The 20,834-nt window shown below is 41.7% G+C and overlaps 1 protein-coding gene across 7 annotated transcripts in view; it reads left to right on the top strand.

Moving 5' to 3' along the window:
- The window catches only part of HDAC5 (histone deacetylase 5), a 127,123-nt gene that overhangs the window by 76,634 nt on the left and 29,655 nt on the right, over positions 1 to 20,834 (top strand). For 5 of the 7 annotated variants that reach the window (XM_063300893.1, XM_063300889.1, XM_063300892.1 and 2 more), the window contains 6 exons: positions 2,899 to 3,033; positions 6,088 to 6,310; positions 11,779 to 11,990; positions 12,420 to 12,755; positions 16,311 to 16,476; positions 18,501 to 18,634. In XM_063300893.1, coding sequence (XP_063156963.1) covers positions 2,899 to 3,033; positions 6,088 to 6,310; positions 11,779 to 11,990; positions 12,420 to 12,755; positions 16,311 to 16,476; positions 18,501 to 18,634 — 1,206 coding nt within the window. The remainder of the gene's footprint in view (positions 1 to 2,898; positions 3,034 to 6,087; positions 6,311 to 11,778; positions 11,991 to 12,419; positions 12,756 to 16,310; positions 16,477 to 18,500; positions 18,635 to 20,834) is intronic. The other 2 variants (XM_063300890.1, XM_063300895.1) reach the window with 1 other exon arrangement.

Here is a 20,834-nt window from a genome sequence, read left to right as displayed (position 1 = left end):
AGTTTTTTAAAAATTATTATCCAGGGGAGGGAATTACTTGGAAGAGTGTGATTTACCTTTCAGAGCTTTATTTTCTAATTTCCACCCTTATTTTTAAAAGAAAAGCAAAGGTAGGTAGGTGGGTGGGTGGGTGGATGGATGGATGGATGGATGGATAGACAGATAGACAGATAGACAGATAGATAGATAGATAGAATTACTTTGCCAAATCTGGTGATTTTGCTGTTAGATTTGGCAGCACAATTTTGGGCAGCTATCTGACATATGTGGCCTGTGAGTTACCCATACCTGCCACAGGTGATAAAATATTATCTTCTAGTAAATAAGCAGCTGCCCATACCCCTTTTCTGACCTCCTGCTTGAGTTCACTGTGAAGAAAAATGGTTAGCCTAATTAGTAAAAAGTCACTTTCTTTTGTTACTAGTACTTTCTTCAGAGTAGCTTTGAAGGTGCTTTTCAATTCTTACTACTGCTTGATTATTTGAATTTATACAAATTCACACATTGACTATTTCTGTTTAACAAAACAGAACAAAACAAAACAAAAGCTCTTAATGTGATAGGATGTCCGTGAAGAAAAATATTGCTTTTCCTCTCTTTTCCAAGAGAAGCATGTGATTCTATGCAGTATTTATATGGAGTATTTATATGGACAGTGCCAGGCTTCTTGGTAACAACCTGAATGCTCCCTGAAGAGAGAAGTTGTTTTCTCTCTAGAAAGCAAAGCTGAATATTCTCTTCTCATTTTCACTTAGCATTTATCCTGTTTCTGTGGGGAAAATGTATGAGGCATTCCCATTCTCTCACTCTTCTCAATGCAATTTTTTTTCCCACCTTAACTTCAGTTGGGCTGGTCTGAGCTGAGCTGCAGAGCAGAAGAGCCTATAATTGCTTTCTACATCACACGTTCAGTGTCCCTTCCCCCAGCAGACTTCTGAAGAGTGTTTTCCCATTGTTAGAAAACAAAGCACCATCTGCTGGACAGTTCTGCTTTTGGACATTTCAAAGAACAATGTCATTTAAGCTCCTTGTTCCAAGCTTCTATTCCCTGCTTGAAATATACTTATAATATCCTTATCATCTAGATCTATAAGGAAGATTTTGAAAAAGTCTATGAGGAATTTAATTACTTTAATCTCTAACATTATCTTGAGCCAGGAACAGTCCAGATACCAAATCTATGTGGGAACACTGCAGTGCAACTATACAGTTAATGTATACAGTGTGTGTGTGTGTGTGTGTGTGTGTGTGTGTGTGTGTGTGTATACAAGAAAGGCTGACGTCCATTCTATCCTTTATCAAATTGGAGCGTATGATTACAGTTTTATTTTTAAAATAATACCAACATGTATTCCCAGTGGATCCTGTACTCCCAATGGGTCACTTTCCCAATTTCCAATAAGACATGTGCTATTTGACATAAGCATAGGGTTGAGGAAGAGGGTGATCTAACTGCTAACAGTGAAGCATTGTATTGGTAGCACCAGGAGAAAGAGAAAGTGGTAGTGGCAGATACTGTGCAGCCAGGCCACCCACAGCAGAGACGAGTGACCAAGGGTGAAAGAGGATGGAGTCAGCCACAGCTGCCTTCATTGCATCTTTGATGGTTGTTCAGCCCAGCTGATAAGTTTTTAAAATCAAATGCTAGCAGAGAAGTAGTCATTTTCTGTGACAAGTTTATGACATGCTTTGAGGACAGTAATTCATATTTGCTGGAATCCAACATCATCATTGATGTAGTTACAGAATAATCCAAAGCACAGTCCAGTCTAGTTTGGTGGGATATTGTTCAATTGATGCAGACTGAGGTTGTGGGTAGAATACTTGGACTAGCGTAATCAGCCACTCATGTCCTCCATCATGCGTCCAAGGCAGAGTTTCTCAGCCTTGGCAACTTTAAGCTGTATGGACTTCAACTCCTAGAATTCCCCAGCCAGCATGCTGTTGAGAAACACTGGTCTAAGGGATTAAAAACGAATGGCTCAAGAAAGCAATGAATACCTCTTTACAAGAGCAGAGTCCCAGCTGCCTTGAAATGTCAGCTGTATGACTGTATACAGCTTACAGACCCAATCCAGTTCATGTTTAGATTTGTCACAAAAATGAATTTAGTTTCCTTCATGGGTAACTTTTCTCAGAAAAGAGTTGGGGAATTTTAATCTTCGTTGTTTTCTCGATGAGTTTTGGTACCACCAACTGTAATTTCTTGCTAGACTGATTCTCAGATTATCAAGCACATGTAAATCTGCTCTGATTAACAGAGGTTAATTAAAGAAGAAATGCTTATACCAGTCTTTCCAACTCTGCCTGCTAGATGTATTAGACTATAAATCCCATAATTCCTGGCCAGCATAGCCCCAAATATCTAGACTGTATATTAACTGTCTATTATTTAGGGACATGAATCCCTCTGCTATTTACTATTTTGTTTCTTGGATATACTATGTCAATAAAATAAGAAAATAAGTATTTTGAGTTTTTATATCCCAGCATACATCTCTGCTCTGCCTTGCCTTGTTAATGAGGTCACACTAAGGAGCTGGGAGAATATCAAGTTTTTTTTCTTGCTACAGTAGACTCTCAGTTAACTGGAACTCAAGCAACCGGCACAAAAAAATCGAACCGGAAAAAACACACACCCTCAAGCAACCAGAAAAAAAAACCTGGCACTCTCAAGCAACTGGAAAAAAAAATCTGTATCTCTCTGCTGCCATCTATTGGATTTAACAGTAACTCTCAAGCAACCAGAAACTACATTTATCCGGCATCTATCAATCCCCGTGGGTGCCGGTTAACTGACAGTCTACTGTATAAAGTACATATTCTTATTTATCTGTATTATTTTATGTGCCCCTCTCCATTTCCTTGTCCCCTAATCCTTCTTTTCCTTTTATATAGCAGATGTTGCCCCAACACCGAGCTGTCACTATGGATGGATCAGCTAGCCAACTCAGCCTATACACTTCTCCATCACTGCCCAATATCTCCTTAGGACTCCAGGCTACTGTCACAGTGACAAATTCACACCTCAATGTGAGTATGGGCTGTCCCCCCAACTTTATGGAAATTTGTAGTTATGGGGATAGCAAGTAATTGAAATGAAACAAATGAAATAATGAAATTGAGCCAATGAAAACTACAGTGTAGGCCCTACAAAGAGGTATCATCATTCAGAAATAAAGAAAAACACAGAGCTCCACCTAAAGCCTTCCCTACAAGTCTCATGTCACCCCACTCACTGCACACACACACACACACACACGCACCCCATGTTAAATGTGGCTGTACCAAAGGATTGATTGTCCTACTCTCATGAAAGGGAAGAGCTAAAGAGTAAATACAGATATTAGTTTATTCTGATGGATTTTTAACTAGTATAAATAGCAAATTAGAACATTTCAAAATATGCAGTTCATGTCTAGTTGGCATAGCTAGCATGCAGGGTGCCCCCCCCCCTGTATTTGTTTCAGTAGTTGGCAACGTCTGTCTGACTTTATCTTGGCTCAGTTAAGCAGAATCAAGCTTGATTAAGTTTTGGATGGGAGACCACTAGGGAATACCAGGGCTGTCAACTAGACTTGGACATTAAAAGAAAAAAATCCTAGGAGGAGGAGGGGTGAACCACTGCTGTATTGTTGCCAAGAAAACAACATGGATGTGTCCACATCATTGCCAAGAGTTGAGCTCAACTGCAAAGATACTTTTTTTCTACCATGTATTCATCCAGTTTGAGGTTCTGTTTATGGCGGTGGCCACTGAATAGCATGTGATAGTTCTGCACATTTTATCTTTAATCAGTTGCTGATCAGTTTCTGTAAAGAACTATTTGTGTGTCCACTTAGAGTCAGAGTGGATTGAAGGGGGATAAAAGTCAAATCTTCATCAACAATATCGACAACATCATCATCATCTTATTCTTACTCTCTATTAATCTTCTGGTCTCCAACTCTTAGAAGATGCTAAAGCAAAGGTGCACAGCTTTATCATCTGAAAAACTTTCAGTGACATGCAGGAGATTTGCTCCAAATTTTTTCAAATTAAAATCTTAGTTTAAACTTAATCAAAATGAAAGTTTAGCACAGTAACTTTTATCATTTATTCAACCACTTCCCCTTCCTAACATTAAAAATTCTAATTCTGATGGCAACTTTTGGAACAATTTTGGAGACTTCATTCCAGGCTTTTGGGGGCGACAGGTACCCCGGGGACCACATGTTGTGCACCTCTGTATTAATACCTGAGCCTAACCCTTGCTCCAGCTCTACTTCATTTCTTTCCAGTACAATGGGAGAGGCCTTAATATTTGATACCCCATGACTATATATCTTCCTTTCCTTTCCTTTCCTTTCCTTTCCTTTCCTTTCCTTTCCTTTCCTTTCCTTTCCTTTCCTTTCCTTTCCTTTCCTTCCTCCCTTCCTCCCTTCCTCCCTTCCTTCCTTCCTTCCTTCCTTCCTTCCTTCCTTTTTTAGAACAGCACTAGTCTCTGGGTTTTGTTTTCTCACAACCAGCTGGTGCCAAGCTGTGTCCTATTTATTGCTTCTTTCGCTTCTTTCTGATGACAGGCACCACATTTGGCTCAAGACTTGACCTGTGGCAGTTGTGCCCAGTTGACAGCTTGTTTATTTTCAGTGTTAGAAGTTAGAAATAGCTGACTGGCAGATTTCATGTTCTACTATTCTCTGCTGTGATTAGTTTTCCTCATCCAAGAGTAGCAAACAGCTTTGTAGTTATGTATATACTCCAGACACCCAGGCTCAGCTGAAATTAGCAAGCTCTCCACACCACTATTAATTAGTCTAGCCCTGAACTTGAATCTAGTCACATGGTGGACTGTTAGTCTGTGCTAGGTCACAGTGCCCCAAAATATGTCCACTGGATACTGCTGTTCTACCATTGTGCAAAGTACTTCTGGACTACCCTCATTTTAATCAATTCAGTAAATATAGGAAAAAATGTGGTCTCAAATCAGAGAGACTTCTGGAGCCTGAGTTTTCCTACTGCTGCTACTGTTTTTATTCCTAAAATCACTATAATTACAACAGGTACATGGGGAGCTTTACAAAAAGTAGATGGAATAGATCTCTACCACAGTGGGCTATCAGTAGGCACAAGGAAAATGACAGAAGCAGAAAGAGAAACTGCGATGCAAGGACTGATGTTAGACCCTGAACTGAATCTCTATTGGCATCTGCCCAATTATGTTGAGCCTGGATGCCAGCCTTGGAGAGCAGTGGTCAGCTGTCATACCTGGAGAGAATACCCAAAGACATCCTTTCCATACTTGGACCCTCTTGGGTGAATCTTGACTTGGTAGTTTTCCTAAACTTGCTGCAGGGGGTAGACCCATCCAGTGCTCTACAGAACCTGGTTAATATTTTTGATGAATTTATGGGACGTGGGGGGAAAGACACAAAGTTTTCTAGATATTTCTTTATTCAGCTGTTATCTCTCCCTTCCATTTACTGAACACCTAGCATGATTATGGTAATACACAATAAAAGATGAAACACAACCATAAATATTCATAATATTAATCAGATTAAGGCAGGAGTGGGGAATTCGTAGCTTCCAGATATTCCTGGACGTCAACAACTCTTCTCTGCCCCAGCCAGAATTAGGCAGTGTTGAGAGATGCTGGAAATTGTAGTTCAACAACACCATTTCAAAAATACTTTACTGTGGGAATATTGTTATGATGGAGTATCTAGCAGGCCCTGAGAATATAGGGGAGGAAACAACCATTGCCAAGGAGACACCTCAGCCCAGAGGAGGGGGGAAGCATGAGAACGTGACATAGAGTAACTCCACCTTAATTTATACTAGGTGTAAGTTGAACTGGAGAATTGCTTTAGCAGGCTTTTGAGATCCTGTACTTTACCTTGTTAGCCATAAAAATCTTTCCAAAAATCCAAATGGTTCTTCCTTTCTGAGTATGCCTGCCCTGCAGTGTTCGACAATTTTGGTTGGGAAAGTTTAGTTCCCCAGGAATAGGGAAGTGCAGGAAGTGGATAGTGGATTAAAACAACTTGGATGTTGGCACTTGGGCTTCTGTGGCAATTGCAAGTCCTGTTTGTCTCTCTGCTTTAGGCCTCCCCAAACCTAACCACACAGCAGGAAGCAGAGCGCCAGACCATCCAATCACTGCGCCAGGGTGGTGCCTTGACAAGCAAGTTCCTCAGCATGTCGTCTATTCCCAGTTGCCTTCTGGGGGTGGCCCTTGAGGGAGAGACCAACAATCACGGGCACGCTTCCTTGCTTCAACACGTCCTGCTTCTGGAACAGGCTCGACAACAGAATACACTAATTGCTGGTGAGCAGGTCAAGATGTGAGTTAGCATAGTGAGTGCTTGCACAAGGGTTGGGCATGGGATAGAAAATGTAGTACTCAGCCACTGTTGCTGGAAGCAGCTGAAAAATAAGGGGAGTAGCTGGGACACTGCTGGGCAGCATTCAGTGAAAGTCAATGACATCATTGTCCTGTATCTATCTTGGGCAGTGCTGATAATTGACCAAGCATGTACCCATGGCGATGATCCCTACTGCCAGAGGCAGCTCACTTATGAGGCATTGAGCTCCTTTTTATTGATTGCTACTCAGCAACAGGGTACTACACAATTCTTCTGAAACAGAATCATCTTAATGGGCTGCTGGTCAAAATGAGTAATTTCTGTTAACAAGTGAAATCGGGAATTAAACATTTAAAGTGATTGTTTCTGGCAAGAGATCAAAAGTGCACAAAGAGGACAGGAGATAGAACAAATATGATCCTCTAAATATCTGGAATATGTTTCAAAGGCAAAGTACTTTAAGTTCTCACAATCAGGACATTAAAATGGTAGTCTCTAATATGAAGGTTTTTTTCACCAAGGGCCTGCCGTCTGTGTAGCCCCATTGTTGTATGGCTCGGGTCTGGGGAACAAGCAATAACAAGACTTCTGAAATTCCCCAAAACAAATTTGTCAGCAGATTCCTTTTTTCTGAGGATTGCTGCAGCCCTTTATAAAGGAAACAGCTTTATCATTGACAGCAGCAAGTATTAATGAATCAGTATTGTAATGCTGAGAGAGGCTGCTTCAAATGCAGAACATACAGTAGCTTACCTGGTTTATATTATCAGGAAGAATTGATGAAATCAGGAAGATGGACCCAATTTAGTCAATCAAGAGTAGATCTGTATTCCATTAAGACTGCCTTGAACAGAGAGTCCAGTTGTTGTTGTTGTTTATTCATTTAGTCGCTTCCGACTCTTCGTGACTTCATGGACCAGCCCACGCCAGAGCTTCCTGTTGGTCGTCAACATCCCCAGCTCCCCCAGGGATGAGTCCATCACCTCTAGAATATCATCCATCCATCTTGCCCTTGGCTGGCCCCTCTTCCTTTTGCCTTCCATTCTCCCTAGCATCAGCATCTTCTCCAGGATGTCCTGTCATCTCATTATGTGGCCAAAGTATTTCAGTTTTGCCTTTAATATCATTCCCTCAGGTGAGCAGTCTGGCTTTATTTCCTGGAGTATGGACTGGTTTGATCTTCTTGCAGTCCAAGGCTCTCTCAGAATTTTCCTCCAACACCACAGTTCAAAAGCATCTATCTTCCTTCTCTCAGCCTTCCTTATGGTCCAGCTCTCGCAGCCATATGTTACTACTGGGAATACCATTGCTTTAACTATGCGGACTTTTGTTGTCAGTGTGATGTCTCTGCTCTTAACTATTTTATCGAGATTTGTCATTGCTCTTCTCCCAAGGATTAAACGTCTTCTGATTTCTTGACTGCAGTCAGCATCTGCAGTAATCTTCGCACCTAGAAATACAAAGTCTTTCACTGCTTCTACATTTTCTTCCTCTATTTGCTAGTTATCAATCAAGCTGGTTGTCATAATCTTGGTTTTTTTGAGGTTTAGCTGCAAGCCAGCTTTTGCACTTTCTTCTTTCACCTTCATCATAAGGCTCCTCAGTTCCTCTTCGCTTTCAGCCATCAAAGTGGTATCATCTGCATATCTGAGATTGTTAATGTTTCCTCCAGCGATTTTAACTCCAGCCTTGGATTCCTCAAGCCCAGCATGTCTCATGATGTGTTCTGCGTACAAGTTGAATAGGTAGGGTGAGAGTATACAGCCCTGCCATACTCCTTTCCCAATCTTAAACCAGTCCGTTGTTCTGTTGTCTGTTCTTACTGTTGCTACTTGGTCGTTATACAGATTCTTCAGGAGGCAGACAAGATGACTTGGTATCCCCATACCACTAAGAGCTTGCCACAATTTGTTATGGTCCACACAGTCAAAGGCTTTAGAATAGTCAATAAAACAGAAATAGATGTTTTTCTGAAACTCCCTGGCTTTTTCCATTATCCAGCGGATATTGGCAATTTGGTCCCTAGTTCCTCTGCCTTTTCTAAACCCAGCTTGTACATCTGGCAATTCTCGCTCCATGAATTGCTGAAGTCTACCTTGCAGGATCTTGAGCATTACCTTACTGGCATGTGAAATGAGTGCCACTGTTCGATAGTTTGAACATTCTTTCGTGTTTCCCTTTTTTGGTATGGGGATATAAGCTGATTTTTTCCAGTCTGATGGCCATTCTTGTGTTTTCCAAATTTGCTGGCATATAGCATGCATTACCTTGACAGCATCATCTTGCAAGATTTTGAACAGTTCAGCTGAGATGCCGTCGTCTCCTGCTGCCTTGTTATTAGCAATGCTTCTTAAGGCCCATTCAACCTCACTCTTCAGGATGTCTGGCTCTAGCTCACCGACCACAACGTCAAAGCTATCCCCGATATTGTTATCCTTCCTATACAGGTCTTCTGTATATTCTTGCCACCTTTTCTTGATCTCTTCTTCTTCTGTTAGGTCCTTGCCATCTTTGTTTTTGATCATACCCATTTTTGCCTGGAATTTACCTCCGATGTTTCTAATTTTCTGGAAGAGGTCTCTTGTCCTTCCTATTCTATTGTCTTCTTCCACTTCCACACATTGCTTGTTTAAAAATAATTCCTTATCTCTTCTGGCTAACCTCTGGAATTTTGCATTTAATTGGGCATATCTCCCCCTATCACTGTTGCCTTTTGCTTTCCTTCTTTCTTGGGCTACTTCTAGTGTCTCAGCAGACAGCCATTTTGCCTTCTTGGTTTTCTCTTTCTTTGGGATGTATTTTGTTGCTGCCTCCTGAACAATGTTGCGAACTTTTGTCCATAGTTCTTCCAGGACCCTATCTACTAAGTCCAGTCCCTTAAATCTATTCTTCACCTCCACTGCATATTCCTTAGGAATATTAGTGAGCTCATATCTAGCTGATCTGTGGGTCTTCCCTAATCTCTTAGTCTGATCCTAAATTGTGCAAGAACAAGTTCGTGATCGGAACTACAGTCAGCTCCGGGTCTTGTTTTTACCGACTGTATAGATGTCCGCCACCTTTGGCTGCAAAGGATGTAGTCAATCTGATTTCGGTATTGTCCATCTGGGGAAGTCCATGTATAAAGCCGTCTCTTAGGTTGTTGGAAGAGAGTGTTTGTTATGCAGAGTGAGTTGTCTTGGCAAAATTCTATCAGCCTATGTCCTGCTTCGTTTTGGTCTCCCAGGCCATGCTTACCTGTAATTCCAGGTGTCACTTGACTGCCCACCTTAGCATTCCAGTCTCCCGTGATGAAAATAACGTCTCTTTTAGGCGTGTTGTCCAGTAGGTGCTGCAGATCCTCATAGAACTGCTCTACTTCAGCTTCTTCAGCATCTGTGGTTGGGGTGTATATTTGGATCACTGTGATGTTAGATGGCTTGCCCTGAATTCGAATTGACATCATTCTATCGTTTTTTGGATTGTATCCAAGCACTGCTTTAGCCACTTTACTATTAATTATGAAGGCTACTCCATTTCTTCTGTGGTCCTCTTCTCCACAGTAGTAGATCTGGTGGTCATTTGATGTGAAGTGGCCCATTCCAGTCCATTTCAGATCACTGACGCCCAAAATGTCTATCTTGAATCTTGACATCTCACCAATAACCACATTCAATTTGCCCTGGCTCATAGATCTTACATTCCAGGTTCCAATGGTGTGTTGATCCTTAGAACATCGGATTCGCCGTTCACCACCTGCACCGTCGGCCGCTAGCTATCCTTTCGGCTTTGAGCTAGCTGCGTCATCACGTCTGGGGCTAGTTGAACTCATCCTCTGTTCCTCCCCAGTAGCATTTTGACCATCTTCTGACCTGGGGGTCTCATCCTCCAATGGTATAGAGAGTCCAGAGCCAACCAAAATAGTCAGATTTATGATTATGAGTTTGTGACTGATTGCATGTCATCAGCCAGTCACATATTTCCAGGTAGAATATCGCATTCCACACCAATTATGATAAACTGAAAAACCTAACTTTTGTCTTCACTGTAGGGAGCATTTATTGACATGGATTCCAGCTCATGCCCACAGCTTTCCTAGAAGACAGATATCTTTCCCTTGCTTAACCATGAAAGTATCTGTGGCAATGGAATAGTCAAAAGTCATTCATGTTATTTGTCCTCCTGTCAAATATATGTTAATCTAAGAAGGAACTTTTTGTCCGGTTTTATCCAGCAATGAAACAGCTTCACAGACACTGAAATAGTGATAAAAGTTTTGGTGGATAAAAGCTTTCTTTACAGAGCAGATTGCAAAACTTTCTGTAGCAGCCAGAAAAGTGCAAGCAATTTTTCTTTCTGGAATTGCACTTGATTGCAAAGGGGATGAGCATGCGCAACAGTTTTATGTTTTGAAATCTAGTTTTTATTGGTTTTAGAGTAATTAAATGAAGAAGTTGGTACATTTTTAGACTTCAGATTATTTTGTGTATTTGATTGCAAAGGCCTTTTGCTAAAAGCAAATAAACTTTTATCTTTCATCTTATCCCATTATTTCTCCTATTTAAAAAAAAAAAAGGCAAGCCTTTCTAATTGCAGCTTTGGGATAGCTTTCCTCTCTGCAAAATCAGAACTGCAGCCACCCAGCCAACTTTTGGATTTTTGGGGCAAATGAGAATATGAACTTTGCGAAACTGTGTGTGCGTTCAAGCTGTTGTACTACTAATATGAAAGTGAAAGGTCCCCTGTGCAAGCACCAAGTCACGTCTGACCCTTTGGGGGGACACTACTTTCACGACATTTTCTTGGCAGACTATAGAGCGGGGTGGTTTGCCATTGCCTTCCCCAGTCGTCACCTTCCCCAGCAAGCTGGATACTCATTTTACCGACCTCGGAAGGATGGAAGGCTGAGTCGACCTGAGCCGGCTACCCGAGAATCCAGATTCTGCTGGGATCGAACTTGGGTTGTGGGGGGAGTTTCGGTTGCAATACTGCCACCTGCCACTCTGCGCCACACGGGGTACTACTCATAGGTAAAGGTAAAGGTTTCCCTTGACGTAAAGTCCAGTCGTGTCCGACTCTAGGGGGCGGTGCACATCTCCGATTCTAAGCCTTAGAGCCGGCGTTGTCCCTAGGGACACTTCCGGGTCATGTGGCCAGCATGACTCACGGAACGCCGTTACCTTCCCGCCGAAGTGGTACCAATTAATCTACTCACATTTGCATGTTTTCGAACTGCTTGGTGTGCAGGAGCTGGGACTAGCAACGGGAGCTCACCCTGCCGCGCGGTTTCGAACCGCCGACCTTCCGATCAACAGCTCAGCGGTTTACCTCCATATAAATAAAAAGAAAGATGAGATCTAGTGATGTGGCTTATGGCTTTTCATTTTTAAATGAAATGTAATGCAATATTCTGGAAGTGTCTTTGGGATAATGCCCGGTCTTTTCATTACAGTTCCTCTGCACGGCCAATCCCCTCTAGTGACAGGGGAACGCATCCCCGCCAACCTGCGCACTGTAAGCAAGTTGCCTCGGCATCGTCCACTGAGCCGCACCCAGTCATCCCCACTGCCTCAGAGCCCCCAAGCATTGCAACATTTGGTTGTGCAGCAACAGCACCAACATTTCCTGGAGAAGCAGAAACAGCAGCAGATTCAACTGGGAAAGGTGGGTGAAGGAAGAAGTGGCTCAGGCAAATGTTTGCATAATCCATTTGGATATGAAGTAAGTAGTTGGTATCCCAGGCTGGAGGAGTGCATGAATGAGAGCAAAGCTCTTTTTCCCCCCTTCTCCTTGTCATTCAGCATGCCCTGAACTCCCTGGGACTGAAATCTTCCAGCTACTGTCAGTCTGTTTAGAATGGGGGTATTGAACAGCTTCTGTATTTCTCTCAGTTCCCTCTTTGTCCTGTAAGCAGTTAGGAGGACTGAAGATGAAGCTCAAAGAGTCAAAGTCACCAGAAGAGCAGAGCTGGGTGTTTGTTGTAAATTGACTCGATTTACCCCCTGGCTGCCAGGTTCCTTCTGTTGACCTCAAAATTACTAGGTAATTAAAGTGCAACCAGTTTTTCTCTCTTAATTTTTTCCCCTCTTGCAGATAATCACTAAGACTGGCGAGTTGCCACGGCCACCTACTACCCACCCTGAAGAAACAGAAGAGGAATTGACAGAACAACAGGAGCCTTTGGGCCTTGGTTTGGGTCTGGGCCAGGGGCCTTTTGTGTTGGATGGGTCAATAGAAAGTGAGGGAACACAGGATGGCTTGGAAGAAGAGGAGGAGGAGGAAGAGGAGGAGGAGGAGGAGGAGGAAGAAGAAGAAGAGAGGGAAGAAGTAGTCAAAGAGCAAGGCTATCTCCGAGTGAAAGATGAAGATGGAGAGAACAGGCTGGAAGAAGAACAGGAAGTTGAGGAGTTGGGAGTGACTTACAGGCAGGTGAGGCCTCTTTTAAAATAAAGTGTCAGTGAATCTGTGCTGAAGTTACAGGAAAGAGACTGAAACTTCATCCTATTGCAAAAGGCTCTTCCTCTTCAGGACCAGATGCATTGTGGGAGGGGAGGCATTTATGCTCATCTGTTCATTTCTACAGCAAGGTGGCCAAGTATGTGAGAATATTCGTATGTATGAGAGTAAAGAACCTGTGTATGAGGTACGAGACATTGTGCCTTCACATATGCAAAGATGTGAGAATTCAAGGTTGCTTAGCATAACCCAGGCTTTTAGGCATGGCAGTTAATTCCTGGGCTAGCAAGGAAAACCCGTAGCCCTTTTTTCCTGCTCTTGTAGGAGAAGACTCACGAGAGGAAGTGGGGTTCCATTATTTCACAGGTTGCCTTGGTGGATTGCAGATGGCTTCTCCATTTTGGTAACACTGCTGGCCAAATGGCGTGGAAGAGGTAGAGGGTAGAGAAGAATGGAAATGGCAGAGAAATTGTACCTCTGGAAACCGGAGTGGGCATAAAGGCAGAAAATACAGTATGTCTGGGTTGTTCCTGACAGATGCCACTAAGAAATATGGCTGCTGTACTGCTTCTTGACATTTTGCTCTGAAATAGAAATAAAGGAGAAGGGTGCAGAGGTATGCCCCATTTGAATGGTCATGCGTATTGCTTGGACATAAATATCACTTAATTTTAGAAAAGTATAGTATGGTTTTTAAAGTAAAAATAATGAAATCAGCATTTATAAATGGAAAGCATAAAACATTGCAGACAGCAGCAGCAGCCCAATTGGAGATAAAACATTTCACTTCTGTTCATGGTGAGCTTGTTTGCTGCTGCCTCTGTCATCTACAAAACTGGATGGTGGAATGAATAGTTATTTGATGGGAGGAAATGGGAACTGTAATCTAGCAAATCTGGAGGACCTCTGTTTGAGGAAGGCTGGATCAAAGTAGGAAGAATGATATGGCCATGGAAGAACAGGGAAAGAGGTGCTTCGTAACACAGAGAAAGTGAATTGCAAGGAACAGTAAGCCTGGAGAAGGAGTCGGATGACTATATTTCTTGCTTCCCGTTCTTCATCCCCATTCATCTGAGATAATAGAGTCTCCAAAAGGGAGAGTGATTCATCTCCTGCACTACAGTCACCCTTTCTGTCTCTCTCGCCCTTGGCTTCTGAGCATACTTCCGGCTTCTGCACGTCATCCTTGATTATGAGTCATCTGTCTTTTTTTTCACTTCTGTGCATCTCAAAGTTTCATCAGGTCCACAATGGAATGTGTGTTTGGCAAAGAAATGGAAGTCCCTTCCTCCAGAAGAAAAGGAGGGTCAGCAGAGAAATCAGAATTAGGTTGAAAGGGTTTCAAAAATAAAGTATGCCAAAGGAACATTAGGACTCATATACCATGCATATAGTATGGGTACTGTTGTTAAAATGGATGCTACATATTTGGAGAACTCTTGATTTGAGTTTGGTGTGGAATCCCATATTTAATCAGTCAAGCATAATTCACAATACCAGTCAGATGCAGGGTTGAGTCATGCTAATATCTTCACTCCATATCCAAGCTCTGTTTTCCCCCAGTGTGATGTGACAGTCACACTACAGAAGATGATGACATCTTGAAAATCTCAGCAATAGTGTGGATAAAAAAAGGCTGATGACTATTGAATTAGGAATTTGCATCCCTGCAATAATTGCTGAACTACAATGCCCAGGAACCCCAGAAACATGATCAGTGGTGAGAAATTCTGGAGGTTCTGATCAGTAACATCTGGGAGGTTAGAAGTATAATCCTGGATAATTTTGTGTTCAAGGCTGGAATGTTTTGTCTTCTGTTCCTCCAGTGCATAAGTTCTGAACCATTGGATTCAAAATACAAGAAAGATGATTTTAACTAAATGTTAGAAAGAACCTCCTGGCTGGGTAACCTCTTACAACTATGGAACAGACTGCCTCTGAAGGTAGTAAACCTGTCATTAGAATTTTAAAGACATAATGGCCATTACCAGGGGATTTCCCAAATCAGAGGATTGGACTAGATTTCCTTTGAAGTCTCTTCCAAGTCTTTGATACTGTGAATGTACTCTATGGAGTGTCCTTCTCAACATGGTACCTTCCAGATTTATTGTGACCAAAGTTTCCAGGATTTCCAGCCATCAAAGCAATTAGCCACACTAGCTGGAAATTCTAGAATGCAGAAGATTCAGGATGGCTGCAGTAGGGAGTCAGTGACTATGTTTGTAGGTCACATTAACCCATGATCAACTGGACCATGGTTTGCTTAATCTAATTGCTTAAATTTGCATAGCACACTCAACAATAAATTAGCCAACCCTTTATAGCCTGGTGTGATGTGTGAACCTAACCATTTATTTATGGGATTTATATGTTGCCATTCAACAAATCAGGGTGGCTCCCCCCACCACTAAAAATAAAATAAAAACCAATTTAAACAAATATATTAATACGTAAGATATTTAGAGGAAAAATCCTGTTGATGCTGCTAAGGGGAAGGATTTTTTTTCTTCCATTGCTGTTGGCACAGAAATTAATCTTCCTGTGTGTGGCAGTTTCAGAAACAATTGGGAGGGGGTGCTCTACCTATAAAATAGTTAAATATGAACCACCAAAGTAGCTGTATGCTGTCATGGATTATTGTTCTTCTCCAGTGATTAATTGAAATATTTGTAAGGTCAGGATAGGCAAATGTTTCCTTTCAAGGACCACACTTCCTCATGTATAACGTTTTGTGCTTGCCATGCCCATGCCTGTGGGATTCAAGGCAGCAAGAAGCAGATCTGGGCCAGATTTGGAAGTAAGCAAAATGCACACATGCACACACATACCTTCTCTTTCCATCTTTCCTCTCACTCTTCTGTCTTATCAGCAGGTTCTTAGGGAAGGGGCAGTGCATTCTTGCCTGTGGTCTAAACTAATTTTTGCAATGAGCCTTTGAAATTAGATGGCCAGCTGCATAAGATTAGGCTACATCCTTAGAACCTCCTGTAAGGTGTGATTGATAAATAAGATGTTCTTTCATGATTCAGAAATCTAAATTTTTAAAGAAAATGTACACAGTTCCCTGTTGGGCTATGCAAAACATGTTCTGAAATAGCTGAACTGTAAAACTTCATGAAATTACTGTTTCAAGCACAAAATGAGCCATTTTGACATTTTGGAAGCATTCTGAGCTTGACACACTGGTTCATGTGCAGGAGAACTTATTTTCAGGCTTGAATCATTTCCAAAATGTTTCAGAACTGTCCATTTCATTCTTAAAATTTTTCATGAGATTTCACTCTTAAAATGTTTCAGAATGACATGTTTTGTACTCTCATACCTCTCTGTGTACTGGGAAGGATCATATATACATAGACGAGTAAAAAAAGCAACTTTCAGGGAGCACTAGCTGCCTCATAAATGCTTTATGTTAGGCTAAATAAGGCAGCTTTTTAAAGCTGGTGAAATACTGAAGTAATGGATCCTTTGATCTGTTTCTCTTCTCTCTCCCTTTCTCCCTGGCTACTATTCCTGTGAAATGTACAGGTGTTTGCAGATGCACATCAGCTAAGATCTCTTCAGCTCTATCAGACGCCCCTGAGCATCAGCACTGTACCCCATCAAGCCCTTAGCCGTACCCAGTCTTCACCTGCTAGCACTAGTCTGAAAAGCAGTACAGCTGAGCCTTTGGTCCATCACCTTTTCACTACAGGTAGGTGAAGGACTTCTTTCCTGGAGCTTGGAAGACAGGGAGATCTTTATCCAACTGGGCATGTACAGTAGATGCTCAGAAGCTACATCTCCTACCCGAAAATTCTTTCTCAAATACACAAGGGAATGAGATTCTGTATATGTCCTCCTTTATTATTGTTGGAATTATCAGGGGTCAACTCAGCATTGTCTCATAAGCGTAAGGCAGTCTTTCTAGTAAACGCATCTCTATTGTGCTTGTGGGATGTCACATGGGTCACCTGATTTCCACTTCCTCCTCCTCCTTGGGCTTGGGGATTAACAATCTCCATTACCTCTTGGGCACACCTGCAAGCAGGAGGTGCTGCAGAATGCAGCTCTCATTCTCTCATCTTGCTTGCACGCAGACTTTCTATTTCCATAGAAAGCGTCTACAAAGAACCAGTGATGCATAAGTAGTTTCTACTATGAAGCTATTTGTATCCAGATCTACTGAATAAATGTAAGCTTCCATTTTTTTCTCTTCATCTAACTACTGTGTGAAGACTGAATTTATTTTCTGAATGTAATTAAGCTTAATGTGCAAATTTCTCTTTGGTTCACACTTCTACTTTGCAAGATTGTTGTTAGCTGCTTGGAGTTCTTTTATTAACCTTTAAAAACTCCATCAATTATGATCTCCAGTCCATTGTTTCTCAACCTTGGCAACTTTAAGATCTGTGGACTTCAACTTCCAGAATTCCCCAGGCAGCTCCCAGAATTCTGGGAGTTGAAGTCCACACATCTTAAAGTTGCCAAGGTTGAGAAACACTGCTCCAGTCCCTAGTGTTCAGGAGCTAAAGATTGTCTCTGCTTTATTCCTTACTTTAGGGCACAACAGGATTATATCCTGAATCTCAATCAGCTTGGTGCATTGAGAGAGGAATACCAGTTTGGTAGATTTAATTGGATTTATTTTATTATTGATTTATTTTCAACCGTTCTACTTGATGAGGATTCAAGGCTTCTGAGAATCACAACATTTTAAAGCTTAAATAAATAAAATTAATACAGAAAAAACCAATCAGTATCAAAAGCCCTGGAGAAAGAAGTACCTCTCTGCAGATGTTCTTAATGATGCAAGAATAGAGACCAAATGTAACTCAAAGGGGAGTACATTCCAAGGTTGGGAACAATACATGAAAATGCTCTCTCCCATGCCAGATATACAAGCTTCTGATAAGGGAAGCTTCTGCAGTTCTAAATGGCTGGACAGGTTCATAACAGGAGGGGCAGTCACTCAGATAAGCAGGCCTTAAGCCTTTTAGAGTTTTAAAAGGCTTTAAAATCAATGCCTTCAGTAAAGGTCAGTGAACAGCTGGCAACCACTGCAGATCACATGATTCCTTTACTTTGCCTTGGTTAGCAGGTTAGCTGATGCATTTGCATCAGCTATGATGTTAGATACTTTTTATGTATGTATTATTTTTTTCAATTTTTTCAACTTTAGGGGCCTCTGTGGTTTGTTGGGAGAACCAGTTTGGTGTAGTGGTTAAGGCAACCAGGCTAGAAACTGGGAGACTGTGAGTTCTAGTCTCACCTTAGGCATGAAGCCAGCTGGATGACCTTGAGTCAGTCACTCCCTCTCAGCCCTAGGAAGCAGGCAATGGCAAACCACTTCCGAAAAACCTTGCCAAGAAAACTGCAGGGACTGGTCCATGTAGTCACCAGGAGTCAGCACTGACTCAAAGGCACAGGAAAAAAAAGTGGTTTGTTGGTGGCTACATGCCCTTTGAATAGGCATGGTCAGTGAAAAAAAACTTGATATAATTTAAGTAGAAACCATGCTGGCTCACATGGAGAGGAATCTTAGGAGTTTGCCTTCTAGTAAACCGGTGATTATAGCTGACCACACCCATGATGGTACTAATTTTGTGACAGTGTCTTTAGCATGCCATCAAAATCCCATATGTGCCACCTGTCCAAAAAAAGGTCTTGGCAGGATTTCAACTGCTTTTTATTTTTTCCTCCTTCCCTCCACAATGCTCTTTTTCCACCTTCTCACAGGCATTGTTTATGACACATTCATGCTGAAGCACCAGTGTACATGTGGAAACACTAATGTTCACCCAGAACATGCTGGGAGGATCCAGAGTATTTGGTCCAGACTACAGGAGACAGGATTGCTAAGCAAGTGCGAGGTAAGATATCTCAGAGTGGAACTTTTTTGCCAGCAGATGGTAAGGCAGCTTCCAAAGTCAGGCTGAAAAAATAGCCACATTTGGGGAAATGATTTTACAGTGGAGGAAGGGCCCAGCCTAGAATACCTAAGCTTTGTGGCACCATAAAAACAACAAATACAAAATAGGTCAATCCACATTATCAGGCATGCGGTAGGTCTTATTCCATTCCTTAAATTTGCTAATCTTTAAATTGCTGCAAGAACGTCTGATTTTGCTGCACCTAATACGCTTACTCGTTTTGAAAATGATCCACGGAGAAGAGGATTTTAAGAAACAGAATGATAGATACAAAGCATACTTTTCACAGTCTGTATCTCCAGCACAAAAGAGAATAACCGCAGTGGAACTATGAAAACAAAAGCTACTCTAACTATACGTTGCTGTACTAGAAGTCCCAGCAGCCCTAGCCAGTTTGTGCAGTGGTGAGAGATGCTGGGATTTGTGGTTCAGCAAATATATGGAGGACTTCAGATTTCCTTATCCTGACCTGTAATACCTCGGGATTTCATAAAGCCAGGATTTCCCCAGCAAGGTCAGTCCATTCCAGGGGATGTCAACACTCTTATAAAGGTAGTCCTCAATTCTGTTGATACTTAGCATGAAAAGCAAATAGCCCAGGTACAATTTGAAAGCTCATGTTCCTGCATGAAAAACAGTACCATATATGTGTTCCCTCGTTGCTATCCCACTAATTTTCAAGTACTGTAGGTTACTTTGTTACATTTTTCGTGCAGGAACGTGTATTGACTTTATAAGAGTGTTGACTCCCCCCTGGGGCTGATCATCAATTATGTACTGAATCTTCCTGGGGAAAGCATCTATGCAGTCTCTCGATGTCTGCCACACCTGCAAATTTAGCTGTGAGGGTGAGTCTTTTGCTCATTTATTTTCTTACCATGCTTAAAATTGGTGGGGCGGGGAGTGAATGTACTTGAATACCAGCATTGTTGAACTCCTAGCAGAAATCAGGTGAAATCCAGTGATATGAAATGATTGGCCAAAAATGTAAGACCCTTTTAGGTTTCACAATAATTTTTGTTCTAAAAACCTGATCAGCTGTAATAGGGTTTATTACAAATCTAATCAGCAAAGGAAAGCCTAATGTACTTAATTCACATCAACGATGTAATGGATACATAGATCTGTAGAAGATCAGAATCATGCAAGCCATGGTATTCCCTGTGTGGAATGAAAGTTGGATTTTGAAGAAGCAAAATAGGAAGAATATGGACACTTTTGAATTTTGGTGTTGGAGAAGACTCCTGAGAATACCGTGGACAGCCAAGAAAACAAATGGATCATCAAAAAATGAACCCAGAGTTCTCACTTGAGGCACAAATGACCAGGCTCAAGTGACCAGGTGGAAGGAAAGGCAAGAAGAGGACAACCAGCAGCAAGGTGGATAGACTCAGATACAGTAGTGATGAGTGCATTGTTGGTAGACCTGAAGGACCAGGTTAGGGGCAGATCATGGAGAAAATCTATGTATGTGGTTGATGTGGTTGCTAAGAGTTGACAACTTGATGGCACGTAATCATCATCATCAGAAGATAATAATTAGGGGAACATTTCCAAAATAAGAGACCCCAAAGACAGCTGCTACTTTGATGTGAACTGACACTGAACTCTGGTACATATATACAGCTCTTTTGTTAATTGTAACATTTTGTGTAATCCATTGAGTAATCCCTTTAGCTTCACTCTAAAAAAAAGGCAGACAAAGAAATTAAACTGTTTGTGGGCTCTGTCATACTCTTTGGGAAAGGCTTTTTTAAAAGTTTTATTCAGAGAAAGAACAATAAATGAGCACAGTTTAGCTCTGAAAGATTTGATCTGACTTTATCAGCTGATGGGATCATATACCTTCCAGAGAACTGTGCATATGTATTTTCTTCCCTGAATTCACACCTTTTCTTTCCTTGTTAATTAATTTATACATTTTTCCAGGAAACTTAGTTTTAACTATTACCACAGCCATCCCCAAACTGGCCACTTGCCAGATATGCCGACTCCAACCCCCAGAATTCTCAGCAAAGAGAAATTACATGCAACCTGGGGTATTCTGGGAGTTGACAACCACAGAGCTTAAAGATGCCTGGATTGTGGAAGGCTGGCTTAATGGTTAACAGTATGCTTTCCATACAGATGATTTCAGATT

This window comes from Candoia aspera, chromosome 4 (genome assembly GCF_035149785.1).
Source record: "Candoia aspera isolate rCanAsp1 chromosome 4, rCanAsp1.hap2, whole genome shotgun sequence".
Lineage (NCBI taxonomy): Eukaryota > Metazoa > Chordata > Lepidosauria > Squamata > Boidae > Candoia > Candoia aspera.
The sequence above is the reverse complement of the archived record's forward strand: the minus strand, read 5'-3'. Positions and strand labels throughout refer to the sequence as shown.